Source organism: Anopheles stephensi, chromosome 2, assembly GCF_013141755.1.
Source record: "Anopheles stephensi strain Indian chromosome 2, UCI_ANSTEP_V1.0, whole genome shotgun sequence".
Taxonomy (NCBI): Eukaryota; Metazoa; Arthropoda; class Insecta; order Diptera; family Culicidae; genus Anopheles; species Anopheles stephensi.
In genome coordinates this window covers 59,582,592-59,607,299 of record NC_050202.1, presented here as the reverse complement: position 1 = coordinate 59,607,299, position 24,708 = coordinate 59,582,592, and the positions used below count along the sequence as shown (strand labels likewise).

The window sequence follows — 24,708 nt, the reverse complement described above, 5'->3', positions numbered from 1 at the left end:
CGTTTGTGTGTAAATCTTGGTTCGGGTTGCTCGAATGCAAACGTTCGTCGAGCAGTTTTGCGTGAAACTTTTCAACAGGGGCGAAATGTTTCACCTCGAGTAGAATAACCGTTGCAAATTTTCAACGTTTTGTACGATTTGAATGGAATTTAAAATTTGCTTGTAGCTGCAAACGTATGACGCACGCGTGGCGCATTTTTGGTGAAGATCTTGCCTTTCGTGCAGCTTTTGCAGCCTTTTCATGTTCTTTGTGCGTCGAGAAATTAATTAAAAAAATTATACTATAATTAATTTGTCATAATCACGAAAACGTTCTTATCCCTACCAATTTCGTCATATCGATCCTGCAGCCCAGGTTAAAGCCAACACCTAACCCCACATATGCTGCAGCTCATCCCTGTGTGCCACTTATAACTGCAACCCAACTTCCCCAACAACAAAATTCCTATCCTGATTTCCCTGACTGACCACCAACATCTAGCCGGGAAAGCACCGTCCGCCTCAAGAGCCACCACCAGGGTGGCAGCAGCGGAAGGATTTGTTTTGTTCAATCGCATAAGACTAAATACAAATAGGAAATGAATAAATTTCGCCCTTTTTGCGTGGCGCATCGCTGCCGTAGGCTGTTCTCCGCCGGCAAGATTCGCATTTTGCGGCGCCTCTTCCCTTTGGAAGGAATTCATTCCGCTGCTTATGTGCCAAAGATGCTGCGTGAGTGTGTGTGTGTGCGGGCATGCTTTTTTGTCTTCTATCGCTCTCCTCTGTTTTATGACGATTTGTTGTGCGAGTTTCTTTCTGCACTTCGTTGATCCCTCTTTTTTCCTTACCGTTTCCTTTTCCAGAAAACGGATTTTTTTATATTATTTTTGATTTATGGCTCCTTTGCGGCTGCCAACCGCCACCACCGTACCACCGGGGGCATCTCTCGTTGCGCATTGCATGAGAAAATGGATTTTTTCGACCTTTCGGACAATGCGCACAATAACCCGATATCCTTTCAGCGCCGAGTAAACCGAGAACCGGTGAAAGATGAGTCGTCCGGCCAGCAGCACGGAGCACGACTGAACGCAAAGAAGTCTGTGGCGTCGCAGGACTGACCAGTGCAAACCAGGACACGCGGACACGGTCACACGGACAAATGGAACTCCAAACAAAAGGGGACTCACCGGCAGACCAGACCAAACCAGAGGGAGAGAGCGAGATGCTGCTGAAGTACTTCCGCTTGATCGCTTAAGAGGGATGTGAACCGTCATCGTGTCCGGCCGACAGTCGCTGGGTGACCCTGGCGCATTGTGATGGGTCGATCGGTACGTTTTAACTCACCCCTCGGATATTGGCGCAAGAACTACACCTTTGAGGGATCGGGGGTTTTGAGCCCTTTTTTCTGACTGTGATGTACCTCCCTTTTATCCATTGCACTTGTACGCTACAGTGACACTATGTGACCGCAAATAAGCAGCAATCCGTAAGAGGCACCACACAACAACAAAAAAATGCTAACGTCTCCGCGTGGCAACCTCTCTAAACCTTTTCTCGGGGTAATTTGGGTTAACTGGTTTTAAATGGTCCTTTCTGCGGGATGGGATAAGGTTGAAAAGGACATCAGGCAGGGCAAGGGTTAAGGGTAAGCGATACACACCATTGTCACGGAAATAGATCCCTAATTGGTTCCGGGTTGACGGGAAGCGATCGATATTTACCTGTACCTGCTAAAGAATAAGAAAGATCGAATTGTCGTCACACATCATCACATGAGGTTGTGAGCACAATAAAGGAAGAATCGAAGAGGTCCTTATGGCAATCCATCAAAATCACATTAGTCGCGCCATTACCTTTTAACGGCTTCTGTTGTCCTGGTGAAGCGCCAACGAATGTCGCCAATGTCTAGAACGGCTCTAATTACTCAACGGCCACCATTAACGGCTTCATTTACGTCTGTTACAATCCTATCCTCCGCTGCTTCGTCCTTCGAAAGAGATCGAACTTTCTTTCTGGCCCTGCCGTCTCGTTTCGGTGCTGCGCTCTCACGCGCGTTTGGCGCGCCGGCCAAAGGCACATCGGAAGGCACACACATCCGCCGCTAGGCTCGCGGTCAAGAAAAATGCGCAAGGGCAAATAGTGAGAAAAACGGCTAAAACAAATATACCCGCGCGCCGCTGTCTTCTAAGCCAGCAGCATCCATCCAACGGTCTCCCGGCCATGTGTCTTCCGAGGGCACAACTGCACGCTCTACTGGTTTCTGCTTGCGTGAAGCTGCGTGTGCGTGTGTGTGTGTATTTTTTTATTTCGCCCTGGTTTATCTCCTGTGTAGCTTCCCTGTCAGCCCCGGCTGGCCTTTAATGTGGACCACCGGGCCAGGAAGACGACACGGACACACCACATGGCCCGGCTCGCACATCCTCGCATGCTCCGCCAGTTGCTGCCCGGAGGGTGATCGAAAACTCACCGCGCGCTCTTGTGGGAAAAAGTACGGGCTTTTCCGGCAAAGCCGATACAGCGGCACGGAACGGAAACAGGTCACCGGAGACGATGCGGCCAGGATGCGCGACTTGACGGGCAAGTCTCTCCGTTGTTCTGCGCTGCCCCGCCCAGATTCTTCACCGATGCAGATTTTCACGCTTCGCTTCGCGGTGAACACTTCGACAGGAAGCTGTGTCCACTGTGGCAAGGCAACAACAAGGGCATACCGAAGAAGAAAAAAAACAGACACGATCACTCAAACAAGCGAGCATGAGCGAATGGTACGAAATCCGTCAGCAGAGGTGAGGTGAATATATTAAAGAGCACAAAACGATCCTAGATTCCTACCGCCACTCTATCTCGCTGGCTTGCACGCTGCACCTTCTTCTCAACACGCCTGTGTCCGGCCTGTGGTTCCGCGTATCTTGTCTCTCTGTTCAAGGAAGCTCAAGGAAGCAAAAAAACATCCTTACGCACACACACACACACACACAGGCAGCATGAAGGACGGCCAGAAGGACCCCGGGAAAATGCTTCCCCCTTTTACGAACCATCGCTACCAACCCGGGCGCCCGGCAGGCTCATCCGCACTATACTGTTTCAACCCCAGGTTCTACTATTACTATTATCTTCCCAGTTTTTCCCCCTGTGCGCTTTTACGACCAAGCAACACAAGCAACGGCGAGTCGCCCTCTTGCGTCCGTCGTTGACCATCGTCGGCATTATCTTGTCTCCTTTTGGACGTTCTCGCGCACTGCTGTATATTAATGTTTTTGTTATTAAAATATTATAATGTGGACCTTCTTTTCGTCTATTCTTTCCCTTTAAATAGGCCGTGGCCAGCGTTCGCTAGCAGCGTTCGCTTGCTCATAGAATCATCGCTGACCGTCGTAGAAAGGGAAGGAACCAAAGGAATGTCGTCGCGTGAACGGATCTGTGTTTTTCTTTCTTTCTCTCCCGCCGTCTTTCGTTCGGTTCGGTCGCGGAAGGGACACACAACGCCACAACGGAACCGATTACACAACTCCCCTTTTTTTTTTTGCCGGCCAAAACGGTGGTGCCTCCGGAGCAGCAAAGGTGCAGCTGAGCGAAAAGCGCATGGAAAAAAAAAGCATTGCCACAGAAACGGTGGTGGCCATCGGCCACCCTGAAGCTATTTCCATCGGTTAGCCAAAAAGTATGCCAGACAAAAGGCGATCACCTTTGTGGCCACCGTCATATCGAGAAACGGTTCCGGTTGAATGCCGCCGGGAGGGGGGGACTAGACCTAGATGCACTCCCTGCTTCGTTGTTCGTTGAGCTTTAAGAATTTATTGCTTCTAAGTTCATATTGGTAAACAAAAAAATTACAGGTATCTTCCCATATGCAGAGATTCGGTTCGTTTCCATCATTACACTAGAGAAGCATTCAAAAGAGCTTCTGCATAAAAATCTCTTACGACACTACTGGATGGATTTTAATACCTAAAAAACTGTTCCACGTGGAACGGAATGCATCGGACGGCATCAGTTACCCCAGATCTTCAAATCAGGCTGGATGGAATAAATCTCTAACGAGTAGCATTTTACATTACATTAGAAGGTAGCGTTACCTTACCTGGCTAGTGGTGGTGGCGGTTCTCGAGATACCAGGACGTTTCCCTTGCACCACGTTGGATGGAATGGTTTCGTTAGCTTGAGAATGTTAAAATTTCCTTACATCGATCGGCACTTTTGGCTGTGGAAAAACCAGCTACTTAAAACTAAACCCACCTTCCCCGCGTACTAACACTGATTACGGCGCAGCATAATCCAGCCGAACAGTACGACAAAGGCCAGGATGGTAAACTGCACCTGCAGTGCGGCAGCCCCGGCCAGACGGCACTTGAACGTTTCGAACCGCGATTCCTTATCATTCACGATGTTCTCGAACTCGGCCTCGACCAGCTGCCCGTCGTAGTAGGTGATCAGATCCTCGTACGGGTACTCGAACCCTTGCAGACACTCGCACTTATAGCCGCCCGTTTCGTACCCACGGCCCAGGATCGGGACACACTGCGGAGGAGAACGCAAAAAAAAAAAACGAAAAGGAACAAAGCCCGTCGTGAGTTAATAAAATGTGCGCTAAGGTATCGGCTGCTGGGCCTGGGCATTGGGTCTGATCGCGCCTCTTTGCAGCGCGCTGCACTTTTGCGCAGGTCAATGTCCTTTGGACAATGCGCTTTGGTGCAGCTACCGGCAGCCCGAATGGAAATGAATATCCTTTTCCCCTTGCTGGCAATAGCGATAGCAAAAACTCATTTACGTTCGCTTCTTTCTTTTTTTTTTGCCCCGGGACGAGAACAAAAGCGGTTCGTTCAGGTTTCATACGATGGTCGCAATTATGGGTCGACCGTGTAGACAGACGCGCGCGCCAGCCAAATGCAAATATAATCGTTTCCGACGGCCGTTCCAATGCCAAGGCTTCGCACGATTTTCGGATAAACGGGCAAATGGATGAAATCAAAACCCAGCAGCAGCAGCAGCAGCAGCAGCAACAGGGAAATAAACGCATACTTACGTATGAAGACTTCTCGTCGCATTTGTGAGTGTTTTTGAATGCATTCGGCTCATAATAATCATCCGGACATTGGTTGATATCCAGCTGGAGCATGTTCATTGAAACTGCAACGATTCCCCTACGATGGTAAAGAAGAGAAAAAAAAACGCGAAACGAAACGAGCTTAGTTTGATGCGAAAAAAGCATGCGGCGCACGGGCGCAGCGAACCGACCCGACAGGGGTAAAACTGCATTTCCGGCTCAACGCGGCGGCCACGCTGCCAAACTGGGTAAAGAAAGGGTGAACAAAAAAAACAACTTACTTGAACTCCAGCTTCGCCTTCAGGCTGTCCCAGCCGAAGAATGGCACCGCGTACGTTATGAGCCACTTCTTCACGTATCCCTTGCAGTCGTACTCGGGCGTCGTCCAGTAGCCATGAGCCATCGTGGCCGCGTGGTAAAAGTTCGGGTAATGCTCGTACCGCTGCGCATACTCGCCCGTCTCGTTGTGGCGCAACCGTATCTTGAGGTAGTACTTTTCGAGCGAATCGAAATTCGTGGCCCACCGCTGCTTCAGCAGCCGGAAGTACGGTTTGTCGATGTACTCGTCGCCCGTCTTGTTGTACCGCGCCAAATCTTCCATGTTGAATTTGCGCGTGTTCAGCTCGCGCTTGTACGCGTACGGTCCGAACAGGGTGCGGTTGGGGAACTTGCGCCGATCCCACAGGGTGGCGGCCGACCAGATGCGCGTGTTGCCGAGCACCAGCGCCAACGTTTCGCCCATCATCTGATCCTCGGTCAGCGGTTTGTCGGCGACCCGCTTGCCCGAGTACACCTCGGTCGGGTCCGATATCTGCAGGAAGGCACTGATAAAGTTCGCCAAACGGATGGCCATTTTGGCTTCGTTTTCGAACTGCTTCTGCGCTTCGTACGCAAACTCGCCCGTCAGCATCAGATCCTGCGGATGGTAGTTCTTGCACGAGCGTGCATTTACGCCCAGAATGAACTTGAGCACCTCGTTAATGTTGAGCTTGTGCGAGTGGAGCGAGCTCGGGCCGGTCGTGTAGTTTTTGTACTCGTAGTACCGGTTGAGGTACTGTTCCCGTACGTACGTCGGTGCACGGAACCACTTGATCGGCACCTTCTGCACCCCTGGAAGTGAATGGTAGCGGAGCAAAACCGGGTGTAAGACCCACTAGGAGGCAACAACAAAAAAAGACCCCAATCATACTTACATCCAATTTTCATACAATCGAACCCATTGTAAAACTGTTCGTCCGATGCACGCTCCAGTATCTCGCCCAGGTACGGTCTCCTCACAACACCCGGCAAGCGATAGCCCGGCTTACAGCGGCACTGGTAGCCACCGCGCCGGAATCCCCATCCATCTATCGGTTCGCATTCGGTCGTTTCCTTCTTGCAGCGTGCCGTGTCCGCGAATATGTTCGGACCCTTGTTACCTTCACCCTTCGGACATTGGTTAATGTCGATTCGTTCGAAGTCCATTTCCAGCACCGAAACGGCTGTATATCTGTAAGGGGGCCAAAAGGATTTAGTATCCGATCGAATCTCCCCCATTCCCAACAAACGGTCCACTTACGTCGGGTATTCGATGTGCCGGAACTGTGTATGGCGTGGGTAAATATCAGCGATCGGTGTAACGGCCGACACCAGCCACTTGTTCGACCGGCGGCAATCAAAGTACGGTTTGGTAAATTTCACCGGACCCGGATCTTCGTCCGCACCCGGCGGCCCGTGAAACGTGAACGTTTCGTTCGTGTTGTTCGCGTACCGAATCTCCACCTGATACGTCGTTTTCGTGTCGTGCCGCTTGTCCACATTGTCCGGCAGCCACAGATTGTACCACTCGTTAATGTGATAGTTCTTGATCGTATAATCGTGCAGTGCCGAATCCGGCGGGAATGCCCCCAAATCGCGCACGTAGAACGTGTTTAGGGTGGAAATTTTCTCCAGATGAATCGGATCGTTAAAATCATCCTCCCGGTAGGTACGCGGCGCAAACCGGGGGAACGTCTTGTTGAAGAATCCACGGTAGGAGGACGAGAACGATGAGTTGGGTGCAAAGTAGATGGCGGAGGCGTTGATGTGCCTGTTCGACGAGACGTCCGCCACCGTCGACAGGAAGTAGTACATCATGCCAGGATCGTACGTATCGTTAATGGCCGGCCGGATGAAGCGACTCTGCAGGATGTAGCTCCAGAAGAATGCACGACTCAGTGCCATGTTGTGCAGGTGCAGCAGCGCCGTCCGGTTGGGAAATACCGGATTAATGTTTACATCCTTTATGTCCGGCAGGTGGGATACGCTATCCTCGGGCAGCGTTAAATCGCGCGGCGGCAAAATTGGACAGTTGTCGGCGTTCACCTTATCGAACCGTACCTTGATTTCATCGAACGCGTCCTTTGGTTGCCATTCGTACTGGGCCAACACGCCCATCAGCGTGAGCACAGCGAACAGCCCATAGCTGCGCCACAGTAAACCCATCGTCGAGCGGAAGTTGTTTACTATCCGCCCCTGAGTACCGGAACTGCGCACTTTTCCCCTTTCGTTTTCCAATAAACTATAAGGCACGTATGGTAAACTAAAACAAATGCGCTTAAATACCGATCAACGACGATGGCAAACAATTCATTTCACCTGACACACCCAACACAAGCTATTTAGTCATAGCATCGGCAGCGTAGGAGGTCGGTTCGCCCAGCGCCGTTTGACGTTTGCCCCGAGAAGAAGAAGAAGAAACAGGTTGACTTTGACGTTTTTGCTCTAGCAACGAACTGTTGCAATGTGCTGCTGCTGGTGCTGCATTGTGTTGCTTCTCTTTCTTTCTTAAGTATGCGTTGGGTGCCATCCTGCTCTTTCTATCGTAAGCTACGGCACGCTCAAACAAACTGGAAATAATATTTTCTATGAAACAGACTCAAAAATCTCTTCAAAACATGCATTTGCTTCTCTCTATCTGCTACGGCGGTGTATTGTATTGATTAGCTCAAATTCAATTCATTAGGGGGTTTCCATGGGACGGAGCAAAGTGAGTTGAGAGGAGGTGCCGTAAAAAGCCCGTTTTGACACATGGAAAGAAGTAGAAGACCAGGACCAGTTTGACGTTTACTTGACCGCATTGAATCAGCTGGTCATATGTGTTGTTTATCATTCTCGAAGCAATAACATCATTATATGATTTGTTTTCTTCCATTCTGCTGTTCAATATCGTTCGGAAAGCTTAGATCAAGTGAAGATATCAGGATATTGTAGTGTATCAGTGCTATCTGAGGTGATTCTGTATTATATTTATAACTGTTTTTGGTGGTAACGATTCTGCGCCTATATGGACAGGGCAGCTGACTGTATCGGCGTCATAGACGGAGCCGGTTTGCATCCCCGAACTATTGGAAGATCCGAGATATAGGATCATTCCACTTTTTTGCCGATCAGCAAGCAAAAAATCATCAAGAGCACAGCAGATCGAGCTTATTCAATGTATGCTAGAGATCACTTGCTTGACCAACAAAGAATGCTTGACCGCAGTTTGTTTACATTTCAGTCAAGTAAACGTCAAAATTTTTTTCAAAATGTCCGACCGAGAAATCGCTATTCCGACACCTCCTCTCAACTCACTTTGGGACGGAGTATCACGTCTGGACCGAGTTCAAATCCCAATCCCAGAAGATCCCAAACCAGAAAGATCATCCTACCATATCTTGGTTGTAGCGACAAGCTAGAAAAAGACAAAAGAAAAGGGTGGATATTTGGGATATATCGTGGCTTTTGGCGTGGTTTTGGACCTTTAATTTTCATAAGTCTGAAATTAAATCCCATCAACCCCATTTTAATCAGCACAAATACGCCGAAATATCGCAGGCAGCACCTTGCACGCGGAGGGCACGCATCCGATGCACCCGTGTACGCCAACTCACAGCCACCGCCCTCCCACTGACAGCAACAGTGTGCTGTCAGTTCGATGCACGGGTGCTCGCGTTCAATTTTCAAATCAAACGAACGGATCGCGTTATGTCGACTGCAACCGCGTGCTATATCGACTCCACTTGTTTGTTTATTCATCAAGGCGCGAGAAAACGGGTCAATGCACTTCGCACAAACCGAATTGGCGCAGCAAATGCATGACGAGCGCGTTTTCTTACAGCTCGCCGCTAAATACGGCAAAGATGAACATAAATTAATTTGCAGTCTGTGTGTTTGCATTTTTTTTTGTTTGGAGTGGCGAACGTTGGGCCCACGTGATGATGATAAAATTGGGTTATGCACATGAGATCATTCCGCCGAAAACCGTCTCTGGATCGTATCTTGTTAAACTGAAGAGTAATTTAGATGAAATTTGCTTCAAGAATATCGGGCTGATATATTCCTTTTAAAATATTGTACAGCAAATAATATCTCCACTAAAACAAATGAAGTAAAATTTGAATTTAGCACAAACCGGCTATTCGAATAGCTAATAATTATAAATGCCCTTGAAAGCGATTATCGCATTACAGCACGTATTTGAAGCTCCGTAAATAAGTGATGAAAAATATAAAATTCAAATATTCAAGCGCGATGCACACTGGCGGCCAAAGATGTTCGCGCATGTTGCGCACGTACAGCGTGTTGTAAATATAAAACCAAAAAGGTAACAAAAACAACGTTCCCCACGTCCGCCACCCACCAGGCCCACCAGACCGCCCATTCACCATGCATTCACCAAAAACCCGAAACCTCTAAACCTCTAACCCACGGGCGCAAATCCTCGCGGGCAAGATTCGATCGGGCAGAGTGCATTGCACTTTTTATCTTTCTTTTTATAATTTTCGGCAACAGCTGCTGTTGCTGCCTTTTTGCGTGCATCGGCCAATCACGTCGACGCAGATAGGCAGCATTCGAGAAGGATGCGCGGTCGGTACAATCTCAAGTCAACAGGATGATGTGAACGGCTAACGTTGGGGGCAACGCAAAACGCACGTAAGAAAATTGAAACAACTTGCCAGCTCTGGCGTCGGCGAGGAAGCAACACACCACCCACCCCCCACCCACCATCCCTGTCATCGACGAAGGGAGCGTGGCGTGAGACGGGGAACGATCGACGGGTACACGGGAAGAAATACGACGGTTCAATCTCATGGGGCAACTGTTTTTCGCCGGGGCAGTAAAACATCGCCGAATCGAACACAAACCGCAAGACCATCTCAGACGGGGGCAGATTTGGGCGTCACGGCTACAGACTCCAACCTCTGGAGTGAATGTACCCTAAAGTGGGAAGCTCACGATCTACCTAACCCACCCTTCGCTTCGATCTTCTGAGAGATCGTTGAGCTTTGAGTATGGTGGGATTGGACATTATGCAAATGCACTTTTGGAGCCTGCGTGTATGTGTGTGTGTGTGGTAGTGATCGTGCTGGCGCTGGTCAAATGTCAGAATGCGTCTTATAAGCGTCGAACGTGTCACAAACCAGTGACATGATCGTTGGACAGTTTTCGATGCAAATTTGTGCATCGGCCGACACTGGGGGAGCGTGGTTTGCAATTTGTTTCGCCATTGAAACGATCGGCTTGACACATACGCGAACATACGTTATTGGTGAGGTGCGTGTGAATCGTTTCGGTTCGCCCAAAGTCCGAAGAAGACGAACAGCACCGAAAGGGAATAAGATATTGATATCAAATTGGAGGTTAAATTTGATACATTAGAGTTGCTTAATGAAACTGTGCAACTATCATTAGGTTGCGAGAAGGGTTTGAAACAGGCAGCAAAAACCCTTCGAATGTTTGATAAATAACATACTCCACAGTAAGTAATTGGTTCATCGAGCTAGGATTGTAACTTTTCTTGATTTATTAACAATTAATTTTATTGAACGCTTCTCATCGCGGCTTATTATTTATTTTCTTTAAATACAATTTAACCTCATTTTTTTAATTTTTTTCAAAATTTACTTGCATGATAAACGCGTAGTAAAAAAATTTAATATAATAAAACATTTTATTACTTATTCACGAAGATTTATCAAAAAAATTTTTTATTTATTTTAGATTTATTATTAATAAGGTCTAATCGTGGCACTTATTAAAGAATTTAATTTAAGACAAATTTCCTTTCTTTTAATTTGTTCTCATGAATGCTCCTTTTTTACATTTTACTCCCTTTTAATGTTCTATTTTTTATTCCAAACAACTTTTTTATTATTTACCATTTAATTTTAATTTCAATTTAAAAAAATAATAAAATAATCATCATCATACAACTGAAATTTTTCGAGTTTTCATTGAATTATTAATGTAAAACCTTCAATTTCAACTAATACAAACACTTACACAGTCTTTATGAATGAGGTAAAGCCATTCACATGACATGACTAGTACATTGAGAGGTTCTTAATAAGTTTTTGATTCTGACCAAAATTGTAGTAATGGAAAAGAAACAAAACTTCTTCAAAACATGTTGAGCTGCTTGTTAAATTACCTTCTAATCGTTAAGATAAAATTACGAAAAATATTATATACTCAAACGCAAGAAATTCAGAAATCCACACAAAATAGACAAACTTTCGGCGGAATGTTCTAACAGATTGTGCCCACATTATCGGACACATAACAAAATCATTAATCACACATCATCTGCATACGTAGATGGAATGCTAAAAATGTGCGCACAACACATCGGCTCAACCCTCCACCCCGGCCCTCAACCTACCCCCTCCCCTCCACAGGCTGTTTATCGGTTTCGAAGCATTTTGCCTACACGCGCGTACAAGTTCGACTCGAACTTGAAATAGAACGCAGTTGCAATATTTGTTCCCACCCGAACGCAACCCTGGCCGGTTGTGAGTTTGATGTGATAAATTTAGCCGATGGGAGGGACGGGGGGCACGGAAAACCCCAACCACCCGTTTTGATGCAGCTTTGCGTTATTGCTCTAACCTCGGCTCAAAATCATTAGCCGAGTGCCACATGTACGAAAAGGATGTTGAGAGAATGTGCAAAAAAACATTAGTCGCGCTTGAGGTTAGGAAGCGTATCTCGTCGTCGGCTGTAAATTTGTTTCATTATCACTAAAACCGTCCCCCTCAGGAACCACCCTCCCCTCCCTAGATCCGTCCCAAACGCTTAAAATTGCAACATCATTACCTAAACACACATACACACACACTAACTCATGCAAGTGTATAAATATAGCGTGTGGTCCCACCACATCATTTGGGCGATAGACGCATCTTACCATTCGGTGCATTTGGTGGAGTGGACCTCCGTTCGAAAAAAAAAGAAGCCGGACGGAAAGAGGGAAAGCACAGTGAAAGCAAACCGGAGAGAGAGAGAGATGGAGAGAGCATTTTTATAAAAAAATTCACCATGCTAAGCAAAACCACAGAAAGAAAGAAAACGGCATTTGAAACACAGCAGAAAACCGCAAACACCCCAAAAGTTGCGACTTTGCGGGTACACTGCACACAGACACATCGGTCGGTGCACTTACCCACACAAATGTCGCCGGCTCCCTAAACACCCCCGTGACCTGTTCCCCCCCCTCCCCCCCCTTCACTCCCTCCCTTCCCGTCATCAACGCGAGGTCTTTGGACTTGAGGTTGTTCTGGCAATTAAGGTTTCGGGGTTTTTTTTGTTTGCTTCATACCTTTTTGTTGCAATTGGTGGTGGTGCAAAGTTGCATTTCCTCCTCAAGGGATCCCCTGCTATCCCTCCAAGCACGCCCTCCTTTTCCGAGCTCTATCTAACAACTGTCAAATGTTTGTCAAACATACAGTGACGGACAATAGAGTAAGGTCCACCTTTCAGTTCGACTTTTCGATGCTTCTACTTGCTATAGACCTTGCACACCGGTTGATGATCCTTTTGCCAGTTTTTGTGGTCAACATCTTAACTTTCTTTTTGACACATAAACTTGGTCTTTGGATTGCATCCTAATTGTGGTGGAGCTTAAAATTAGATCAAAATTATGCAGTGTGTCTTATCAAATTACCATGAAGAATTTTGTCATCCAACAAAACGTGCAGATATTTGCTTATAAAAAAGGCTATTTATAGGCATTTTTATAAATTATTATAATACTGCTAAGTGTGTGTTGGCAAGCACCAGTCAAAACAATTTAAGAATAAAATACAATGTCTTCCAATGACGATTTTAAGTTAAACACGTGTTGGAGTACTTAGAAACAGACTTTTCTAAATAGAAATTTGATTAACAAATAAAATTGTCTACTCAGGCACAAAACCAATCCACCCCAGATTCCCCAAGTCACTAGGCATACCGAGAAAGTCAGCGTTTGGAGTGCTGTTTTGCATGGTTCTCCTGGTCGGACTGGGTAGCATGTCCATGTTACCTGACGAAGATAGTGATTTGGTTGGATTTGAAGGTTTATTTACTACTCGGACGAAGTATAAGCGACATTGATCTTCATGGAACAGCGCCGGTTATCGAATCCCGTCCAGATCGTTTCCTTGTACGCAGGTTACACTATTCAACTACGGGTAAAATTAGGTAAAAGAAAGCCAGGAATGACATATGGAAGCCTCTTGAGGTTGTACTTAAAAGAAGAAGATTCATTTTTTTCAAAAGGACCTGAAATTTTTTTTCCATACATTCTGACGCGCGAGAAAAAAAGGAATTTGACGTCATCGGTATAATGTGTTTTGGCAGCAATTTTAACACTATGGCAAACATAGGTTCAGAATTTATTTCTAATCTTTTTTCCTCATAATCTACAACTAAGAATTACAGAAAAGGAAATCCTATATCGCTTTTTAAAAAATTGGTATGATCATAATTAAATTCACAGGTGGTCTCATTCTATTGTCCAGCACTGTAGCGGAGAGGTCCAATAAAGGGGGATGCGGAGAATTGGGGACCCCGGGGTGAGAAAAGGGGAGGAAGGCGCGGGGAGAGGTTATCAACTTTCAAATGTGCAACTTCTTGATCGCGTTATTATCGCACACACTGCACGTAAACGGGCGCAATACTCTGCTGGTGTTGGTGTTCTAATCATGCGTTCGTTCGTGGTTTTAGGTTTTGTTGCACATAAGGTGCATTTATAAGTGTGTGTTTTCCGAAAACATAAAACAAATAAGAAGAAAGAAAGAAAAAAGTCCATTTGAAATAAATTTCTATTCTGCACTTTGCACACCCCACACAGACACTCAAACACACAACAAACAGCCCAAAACACCGTACGCCGTAAAGGCCTAGTGTTGGTGACGCAATTTTCTTTTCGGTTCGCCCCTCGCCTCCTCCTCCCAAGAACCACACCCCCCCCCCCCCACCCCCAAAGCATGTAGCAAGTTTGTGCAGTTGGATGCAGTTTGTGCAGTGCATGCAAGGGTGAGTGCACCGGCCGCTTGTGCCAATGACCGACGATCGGACCTCTTTCCTTTTTGGTTGTTGTTTTGCTTCGGCCACACACACAAACACCCAAGACAAAAAACATAAAAGAGGAACCCAACTTGTGTGTGCTGTGTCCTCCCCAATTTGCTTCATGCATCTTCCACAACACTTACAAAATGTGGTTTGCCATTTTAACGAATTTAGCGATCGAAGCCGATCGACAAGCGAGCAAAACCGGCAAACAGAAGTAAAAGACGGTTTGCCTTTTTTTTTCTTCTTTTACGGGCGATGCATCTTCGTCATCGTGGCTGTGAATCTGTTTGCAAGCTGGCGTGCTTGAAACCCGCATCGGTTGGTCCAATGTTTGCCTTTAAACTCTTCGTGTGTCTTCGCTCGTCGTTTGCTTTTTCGCTGCTTTAGCGCTTACCTCTTGCAGAATCACTCACACGGCTTCTCGAAAGCGTTAGGAATTTGTTTGCTTTTGGTTGCCATCCCTCCATCCCGGTGTGTGTGTGTTTGCGTTTCCTAATGCTCCGTTTGTTGCCGTTCGGCAGACCAAATTTTAGGCAATAAAGAAGTCATTAAACTTTGGTTGGTGCCTTTCGTGCTGCAATTCCTGCTGCAGTGTGCTGCACCAAACAACAACATGCATCGGATCCACCGCGCGGGGGGGGACTTCGGCCAACAGGTCGGCCAGTATTAGAAGCGATTGTATAATATGTGAGTGTCCGTGAAAATTATCTGAAGCGTAATTTCGAAGGAAAAATAAAAAGGGAGAACAATACAAGCTTCTAATCAGCAAGGGAAGGAATGGGGCAGCAGCTGCTATTGTGATGTAACTTTTGGAGCATTACTTAGCAGGATTAGTAAAGCGTGAAAGTGTGTGGAGTTCTATTAAATTAATTTTAAATGAGAATGAAAAAAATAAAATAAACTTTCAAAAGAGCTCAAATGCATCGTTGAATTAATATTGATTGCTCCGTAGCTCTTAACCGCATCTGCATCTTAATCAAAACCCACGCCACGTGGTTGCAGCCGTTTGCCGGAACCCGCTGCCCGGAAGATCGGACGCATCCGAACAAGTGCCTGCCAAGGGGTTTTGTTTTTTTTTCCTTTCCCCCAGCTATTCTCAGTTATTCTACCGTTCACTTTCATGTGCGTATTCGTGCGAAAGTGCAACGAAGGCCAATTGCATTGCGTTTGGCAGTGGACGACGACATTTTGAAGACGCCTCACTTTTGGCGCGCATTTTGCTGCGTCGTTATGCGATGCATTTCCCGTCGTTGCATTGCTTTTCTCCATTTCTCTCTCGCTCTCTCCCCGTTGGTCATCCCGGTTTAGGCGCGTAGTTGCCTCCTTCTACCGGTCCCAGATCACATCAGATTGCATCCCGATGTCAGCCGGTCGTAACGCGATCCACAATGCAGGCAGAATGTTAATTAACTTCCTATAGGAACATTTGGAAGCACAGCTTCCTTTCGATTATTTGCGCTCGCGATTACGTACACCGTGGTGAAGATGGATTACTTTCCAGCAGGCGAAACTGGTCCGATCATCGGTCCGATCGCGATCTTCCCTGGACGATCTAGGAACGGTGCAAGGAGGAAGGCTCGCCGCACACGCACATCACCACAGAGCGGGAAAGCAAACGAAACAGGCGATACGCAAAACCAGCAGGACCAGGCAAAACAGTTCGTTGAACTTTCGCTGAATCGAGCGCGAGCGCGTTCGCCCGAATCCCTTTCCATCGAGACCGCGGACCAATGGAGCATCCACATGTGAAGTGGGTTTTGTGTGGTGTGTGCGTGTGTGTATGAGTTGTTTTTATTTTGTTCTGTTCGCCAATTCTTAAACTCTCTTGCCAGCTAACCGAATCAAGCAGCCGGCCTGGTGAAAAAGTGCGTAAGTGATGGATTTTCCCCGGGGGATAGGGAACGCCACCGTATGCGTTATTCTGGGGTGTGTGGATTAATGGCTGATGGCATTTTACTTCTATCGATTGTTTGTGTGTGTGTGTCATTGATTGAAGTGTGGTGCACTCGGATGGATGCACTCAGGAACCAGATGCAGCAGGAATACCGTTAGGCATAATTATATTGTTTTTTTGGGGAAAGGAAATGGTAGAAAATTGCCTTTGAAGGGTAGAACTTATTATAGCAAATACCGTTGAAGTCAAGGAAAGTTTGGGTTAAATATTTAATTTTACCTTCACGCATAATTGAGTTATGTATTGTTATTCAAAGAAGAAAAATAATGAAGATCTTAAAATTTGCTTAAGAGAATTAAGTAAATGCGTAAAGAAGTGGATAAGCAGTTGTTAACACAACTATACGAACACCTGTTTTATAACAATAAAATAAGAACTAGAAGAGTTAACTAAACATTATGTTCTAGCTAGTTGTAGAGAAACATAAATCACACATTTTGAACTAAAAAGTATAATTTTACACACACTTAAACAATTTATTTTTCCTCCTGCAAAATTGTTCCATATAACATAACTTTACGAATACTCGCGGAAAATATTTTTCTCTGCTATTGTATTGTAAAAATAATAATGTTTTCACGTAACTATATTTTTGAAGTAATTAAGTAAACGGTTCTGACTCTCTGACAAACAGTTTTTACGTGATAGACACAATTTTTTTCAGATTTTGATATTTAGTATTTTTGATATCACATGTATCCATTCCATGTTTTATGAAATAAAACATTTTTAAAAACCCGACATACATAGCATTACATGGGTACAGAAAAACGAAAACCTTGTTAGAAAGGTAAAATGTTGTAGAATTCTAGATAAATAGAGCAAAATTAATCCCACAGCACACGTCGGTTAGGAACACTGCTTGCCAAATAGTTGTGTTACTTGACATGACTTCAGAAGTTCTGATTACCTCGTTCTGATTACCATGCTTGACTTGACGGTCAGCTTTGGAGTCAACCACAATTTGAGCCTACCACAGCTCCTCAGACTATGTGAACAGCATGTAAGGACTAGATTGTCCGGTACCGTTCTCATGACATCGATGACCAGCCCGCACTGGAGCCTTGGGAGTCTTATTCACTACACAATGGTGAAATCACAAGTGAGTTGTGTTTGGGAATATTATTTATTTTAAATTTATTGTTGATTACCTTATAATTAGAGCCATTATATGTAAGGATGACGAAGACCTTATATTTTTTTAAGAAAAGGTGAAATACGTGGTTGGCTTTCAGGTACCAGGATGAGGGTCCTGACCTAACGATTGTAATGAATAACCTAACGATTGTTTTATAAGTAGCATGATATTAATGATGCAGCCTATCCTAGAAAGAATGGCACAAAAAAATAAGAAATTAAATGATAATATGTAAATAGCAAATGATTAAAACCATGGGGCTCACAAAATAGCCATTTTTTTAAAATTTGTTCGAAATTTGTGTTTGAATTGCTTGAAATAAAAATGAACCATTTCAATATAGTTTGTGGTATAAACTTTAATTGATTTAAATCGAAATAAATAAAACCAGCAGCAAAAATTTAAAACTGATTTAAACACATATCCCACTAAAATTTCCCCTTAACCATTCGCTAACTTAACATTAGCCCTTCTCTTTTTGCCATCACATTTTATTACACAACTGCAACGAGAACAACTTACCGCGTGCAGCATCTCTTCAAAGTGCGTTGCCCCCGGCCAGCACAATGTGCGTAACGCACTCGCACTTACAGCTCCTTCCCCGCCCGTTTGGATGCTGCCCAACCGTTTTGCCATTGCATTGGGCACTGCAGTCCAATCGCCTTCTTTTCCCATCGAACAAAGAACTGCATCTTCCTCCCACTTCCCACTCAACCTCCCCCCAGTTTCAATCCCTCAATCTCGATGACAGAAAGAAGGGAATTTTATGTTTTCGACATACACACACGCACACACACGCATGGTACGTTGCGTGCATAATTTGCATAAAAAGTGCAGCTGCATCGGCGAGGTGTTAGAAAAATGGCAACCCCCTAGCAGCACATCCCAGACCATCATCCCGGCACTCCTTAAGCTCCTGTCAAGACTTAACGGTCGTAATGTCCGGCTTTTTTTGGGGGGTTTTAGGATTCATTTCTTCCTCATTTGTCCTTGCAGCACTTTGTAAAAACTTCTCGTACATCCTGATGCAATAAACAATGGCCGTTCGGGCCATTCCGCCACTGGCAAGATGTTTATCATTCAAATGCAATTGCAATTGCAACTACCGGCCCGGAGTTTGCGCGACTGATGACTTCCTGTTTCGATCGCCTGGCCATCCTCGGCGAACTGGGGAACGAAGACGAACAAAAAAGAACAGGACGAGAGCCAAATGCTCGATTCTCGCGATGCGATAGAAACAGATTCGCTGCAATTGAAATGGCGCTGCATCGAAGGAATGCTTGCGCTGAGCCCTTAATTTTCACCCTCTTTGCTGTTTTCGTCAGCACACGCGCTCCCCACACGTGCATCCTTTGTGCAGTGGTGTTTGTGTGTATCAAGGCTCCTTTCTGTGCCTGGTCGCTTCCAGGGTGGAATATCTCAACGTACGCATAAATAAATCCAACAACACCGATGAGCGGTGACGGTCAAGAGATGCAGGTCCGAGGCAAAACGGAAGCAGATTTAGTTTCCCACTCTCGGCACGAGTGCCCTCACAGCTCCTTCCAGATCACTTCCTGCACCTCCTTCTCGCCCTCAAAGTACACAGGACCGAGGCACGGAGAAGACACCCGTGCGCGGGACAGAAAATCTTGCACAAATGCTTTCTTTTCCCACCGCTCGGTCGCCCAGTATGTTGGCGTTTGGCGTGCAAGCGCAATCACGAAAAATGGTACAAAGCGAATGGAAAAATAATACCAAACAGCTACAACAAAAAAAAACCGGCCGGGAAAAACAACAACAACTTGCACGGGACAAAGAAACAACCAAACAAGATGGCTAAAATAAAACAACATCTAACGTTACGGAACGTTCGAAGGGCGGACCACAAGGAAGAACAAGGGCAGAAGAATTCCACCCGAGCAGCAACTAAAACCGACCGTTTAAACGCACGTTTGTGCAAGGAGCTGCCGGGAACAAAGTGCATAATCACAGCAGATGCAGTTTTGCACCGGCGAATAGAGAGAAAAGCAAAAAAAAACACAGAGGGCCCATTGCACAGCATTACAGCACATACGCACAGGGTAGTATGCCCGGCGTGCAGTTATGAATCCCACGGGGGCTGGACATACGGTCCAAAAACAACAGCGAGTGAGGAAGGAAACAACAACTGCACGGCCGTCCCGAAACAGCGCCCCAACTGTTGTCTCGGGCAAGGAAAATGGTACGATTTTGAAAGGATTCGCACATTCAATGAATGGATTTTGCGGCTGCAATGTTGGGCGAGTTTTATTACTTGTTTTTCTTTCTTTGTTTCTCTTATGCGCTTATTTGAGTGTTTTTTTTTTTGGTGTAAACATTTTTTTCCTAAATGTTATAAGTTATTTTGTGCCTTCTAATAATAATAATTGATATGGAGTCATGGATGGTTTCTTATTTTTAATAATTAAAAATACAGTTTAAGTAGTGAAAATTATTAAATCAATACAATGTTCTAACTCTTCTCATTTTTTTTTTTTAGATTTTAATTCTGATAAATGCAATGAATATTTCCAAAGAAGTGTTCATCAGTATTGCTATGTTCTAATTTATACCGAATAAGAGAAGATGTCAGCAATACGGCCAGGCCGTTCCTAAAGAGTTAAAAAGAGAAGATGTCGAAGAAAGACCTAGCTTAAGTATACAAATAAATCAAAAGAATCGAAATTAATTGCCTGTTGTGATGCAATAAACCCTATTACATGAAGTCAAACCAACCTCAAGCATCGTTTGGATCATCTGTAGCTTCAATATGGTCATATCTTCAATGCAGTTACCTTAGAGCCAGCGCTCTCGGAAGCTGGATAGGTTAATCGTGTTAATATTCTGTTTGCGCCTATCTCTGCTCAATTTCGTCCTTAGAACCTTCGTCAAAAATCTAAGCTCAAGTAGAGAGTCTAGTAGTAGAGGCTGGGATCCGTCCATTTCTTCGCAATAATTGCTTCATCTTTTTTGACACCACAACCTTACAAGGTCTCGGCCTGCCATTTCGAGCATTCTTTAGCATGATTTTACCCGTATCTGGATAGTTAGTTATTTGTACGGAGAGGCAATCCGAACGGGACTGAATCCTAGATCCTGCCGTGTGGAGATCGGTGCCTCAATCTCCTCAACCACAGGACCGCAGCACGTGCTATTTCCTCCATTTTTGGAACTATCGTTTCAAGAGGTGTTGGCCTGTCCTTTTTAATTAGTTTTCTAGACTATATGTAGTCGTCGAGTATACGTCAGTTCTATATTCCTAGTTTTAGTGAAAATCATCTCATGTGGAGTACAATTCAGCTACCACTTAACCACTGGACCAAGGATTCAAAAACAGAAACCAGAAATAAGATTCCTTCTTCAAGTTTTGTTTATAAAACGAGAATAAATCGTTCGAATCATTTTATGTATGCCTCCTTGAAGAATCGTTAGCTGGGATGGTAAGTAAGCTATCAAAATGCTCATCATAAGCCAACAAAATATTTTTTGAATACTTAAGGTCCCTTACTTATTAATGAATATCAATTTTAATTTCACCACCCTCATACTTATTGTCAAGCCGTCATAATCAAACTTAAATAAATAAACTGTCATATTTATCATCAGCATGGTTTAAGTTACACAAGTTCTACAGAAAACAGGATCTCTTGCTTGCTCGTCTAACTGGCAAGATCCCTGGGTCATTAATACTATTCTACATGAGATTGCTTCAGTAGTCAAACAACTCTATCGATGAAAAAGGGTCTCGATCTAAGCGCACGGATGAAAACATGTACAAAAAATCAAGACAGTCAACAAAGAGACCTTTCAAAACATTATAAAGTCATTCTTGCAACCCTTGTCCTGGAATAGTCAGGACATCTACGAACTGTTCAACGAACAGCAGCGGAAAAAAAACTCCATCCTAGCTCATTCACCCATCAAGCTACCCCTAGCTAGAATCATCCAAATACCGGGTCAACCAGGGTCCTAATTTATCCAAATTAGCTCACACCTTTAAGGAGGCCCTGCTCCGATCCCCGTTTACCATGACCCATAAAAGGCTCAGGTTGTTTCCCGATCGCCGGACCGGACAGTCCACGTTTCATTCCGGCACGTGTCATCAACTTGCCACCAGTGTTACGATTTGCTGCGTAAAGTCACCTAAACCTTCATTACCGATTAGACAACTTCTCGGACGACAATTGGTCTGACCCAGACCTATCCGGTGAGGGTCACACAAATATTCCTAACAGGGTCAGGGTGAGTGAGGTATAGCACTCGGGATGCCGGCTCCCTTTCCAGAACGATTAGAATATCGGTCCTGGAATGTGAATTACCTGTTTGTAACACTAACGAAACGCGAGCAAAAACACAACCCAGACACAATCGTCTCGAAACGCCCTCATCCCTAGGGTCTCAAGTAAATCTAGAGGGCACACAAAAAAATCGGGAGTAAGACAAATCTTCTCTCGGCAAGGAAATCTCGGTCGAAAATCATGAAAAGGATCGCACAGACAAACCCGTTCCTGTCGAGCGTTCCCTACCCGACACGCTGCCGGGTCCAGTGTCAGGGTCGTGAGGCTCCGTATTGTTCGCCACGAGACAATAGCCAATGGCCAGACGGTGACGGAGACTTCTTTTATCCACAGCTCGGGACAGGGTCCTTCGGGATCGCTCGATCCCGATTCTCAAGCACCGGAGCGCGAACTTACGAACTTGCGGCCGAGGGACATTGGTCAGGCGGTGCGCGATCTACGGTTCGGATCTTACCGAGTACTTGTCGGGATGTCATGTTCCATTGTTTGTGCCTCTCGTCGGACAGACCGGACAGCAAGTGGGAAAACTGAAAATGGTTGCTGAAAAGAAGGAGTTTTTTTGTGCTGTTGTGGCTTTGATTACGTTTTTTGAAGGATTGTCGTTCGTTCTTTGATTGCGCGGGCATAGAAGTAGAGGGCCCAAGAAATGGCTCAACTCGCCGTTCGTTTCCTGTGTCTGGCCGGTGGTAAGCGTTCGCATGGCTTGGGAAAATGGGACCATTGTCCAGTCTAGTTATGAGAACCGCGCTCCACGGCCACGCGATGCCATCCGATGCCTGCCTGATGCCTTTGATCAGTGCTATCTGCTGACTGCCTGACGCGCACGCACTCGTATTACAAGCGGAAGTGTGGCCGGTTTCTGGCACTGGCCCTTTCGGAGCTGGCCCGCTTCACAACTGGCAATCTGGTGGCCAAAGCGCGGTGAGAAACGACCGTTAGCAGCGAAACTTTCTTCTCGCACCTCGCGCAAAAACCACGGCGAAAGACGACACCGCCAGAAAAGGGGTGTGCGAGGTAGCTTGCGCGGCGCAGATCGCGCAGATGGGAAGCGCAAATCGATTAATCATACACCCCGGGGTCGAAGCTTGGCCGACCGGACGCAATTCGCATTATTTATTTACCGAAAGGCGCAAGACCGAAAGTGAAAAGCACTCGGCGGCGGCTCGGCTCTCGCTTTTTCGCCCTTTTGTTTTCCCGGGGACTTGGAAAGGAAGGGAAAGCACACCCGGGGGCGCAGCAGAGGGACGGAGAGATGTGCGCCCCGAATCTTGAACCCGTTTTCCTATTCGGCACGGGGAATAGCCAAGCGGTCCGGCAGCAAAAACCATCGAGAATGGTCAGTTTGTGCGTTTGCCGCAGCGACCCAGCGGCCCAAGATGGCAAGATGATCATCACAAAACGGAAAGGTGGTGTAATCGGAATAATAAACATATGTGCAACATTATACGCTCACGGTACAGGATGATTATGATGATCCGTTCCGTTCTGGCCGGCAGCGGCTTCGTCCTTCGATCCTGCGATCTCTGTCACTCTCACTCTCATTTTGCCGATGATCACCACGATCGATGGGCGGTAGGGAAGTGGTGGAAGGGGCAGCAGCAGCAGGAGGAGGTTCTGCAATCCATTTACGCACGCACACAACCGTCCACACACGCCACACGTTGTCATCACGCGTCTTCTTTTTTTTTTTTTTGAGCTGCAGAAAAAGGATCAGGACGACGACGACGACCATGGCGAAGACGATGGCGATCCTTCTGGCAAAGCACAGGAACTCGCTCGATGTCATCCCATTATTCCTTTCGTGTGTGAATCGGTGGGAATAAAAACAGGAATTGCGTTTTGCAGCTTCCCTTCCCTGCTTCAGCAAAGCCTCACCCCTCCCTCCCGGTTCTCCACGTGACCCCTTTCCATCGCGGCAACTCCCTTGACCAGTTTCGCGTGGATTTAATAAATGTGTGTATGTCGCTTCCTTTCGGTGCCATGGCCAAGGATCTGGTTGCTTCCGTCTCCGTCCATTCACTACGAACGGCACCGTACGTGCTTAGTTCGTTTTGCACATTTATTTACCTCTGCCACAGCATCTTCAGTAAGTCCGCTCTCCCTGCCCGTCCACCACGCCGTTGCTTTTGTCTCCCGGTGTTCCCCTGGTTCTCGGCTTTCCAAGTCTGGTCGCTGACAAACCAGCGGTAGACGACACTCGTCTCGTTCTGCAATCAGGGTTTTTTTATCGTAGTCTCGTAATGTCCAGCGTGATCATCTCAATTCTGTCTCCGGATCGCTTTATGGCGGTAGAAGCAATATTTGATGAAACAGTTCTTAGGGCACACAAATTCTGTGTGGGTTCTTTCGGGAACAAAAAAAAACTCTCGAAATTTACAGATCTTAAGGACTGCTGGTGTGGGGTCATCATACTTATGTCCCCTAATTGCTACCAAGAAATGGTGTTTTTTTGACTAGATTCTAAGCAATGTTCATGACTATGGATGGAGTCGTTATACGCTTTTTCATTTTTTTTGAGGAAGGACGTCATTTGAGGAAGGAAACCACCTTGTTCTTCTGTCTCATTACTCGATAGCAAAAGGACAAACTGATCTAACAGGGTGACTCAAAGGGAAATATGATGATCACCTTCTTCCAGCTACTTCAAAGTCTCTATTTCCAAGCATCATTCAGTAACTATCTCCAATAAATTGTAAGCCACCAAAAGAAATAATATTGCATCATGCATACAACGGATCGCAAAGGATCCACAGCTTACGCACCCTGTGCTTGAATGCATTTTTCGTCTTTGTCCCTGTCCTATCCTCCTATGAATCTTCTTCTTCTTTCCCTCAGTTTTATTCGCCCATTTTAATCGAGTCTTTTCTTTTCCCAACTTTTAATACACTCCCGGCGACCTTTAATGGATCCTCGGCTGGTTGGCTGAAAAGATGCTGGCAGATTATCTTACAGGTTCAATCCT

At 45.9% G+C, this 24,708-nt stretch overlaps 1 protein-coding gene across 1 annotated transcript; it reads right to left on the bottom strand.

The window, feature by feature from the left end:
• Positions 1-3,751: 3,751 nt before the first annotated feature.
• On the bottom strand, positions 3,752-7,680 carry LOC118506458. Its single transcript, XM_036043620.1, has 5 exons — positions 6,579-7,680; positions 6,214-6,509; positions 5,302-6,130; positions 5,000-5,117; positions 3,752-4,494 (listed from the first exon to the last, which is right to left on the bottom strand). Exons 1-5 carry the CDS (start codon positions 7,481-7,483, stop codon positions 4,225-4,227), a joined length of 2,418 nt encoding a protein of 805 aa, XP_035899513.1. The 5' UTR covers positions 7,484-7,680; the 3' UTR covers positions 3,752-4,224.
• Between the last annotated feature and the right edge of the window lie 17,028 nt (positions 7,681-24,708).

Bases quoted from the DNA above. Each gene is read 5' to 3' on its own strand.
- LOC118506458 (XM_036043620.1), bottom strand. From the start codon at position 7,483: ATGGGTTTACTGTGGCGCAGCTATGGGCTGTTCGCTGTGCTCACGCTG. The intron at 6,510-6,578 runs GTAAGTGGACCG...GCCCCCTTACAG, and splicing joins CGGCACATCGAATACCCGAC to ATATACAGCCGTTTCGGTGC. The intron at 4,495-4,999 runs GTAAGTATGCGT...TCTCCTCCGCAG, and splicing joins GCGACGAGAAGTCTTCATAC to TGTGTCCCGATCCTGGGCCG.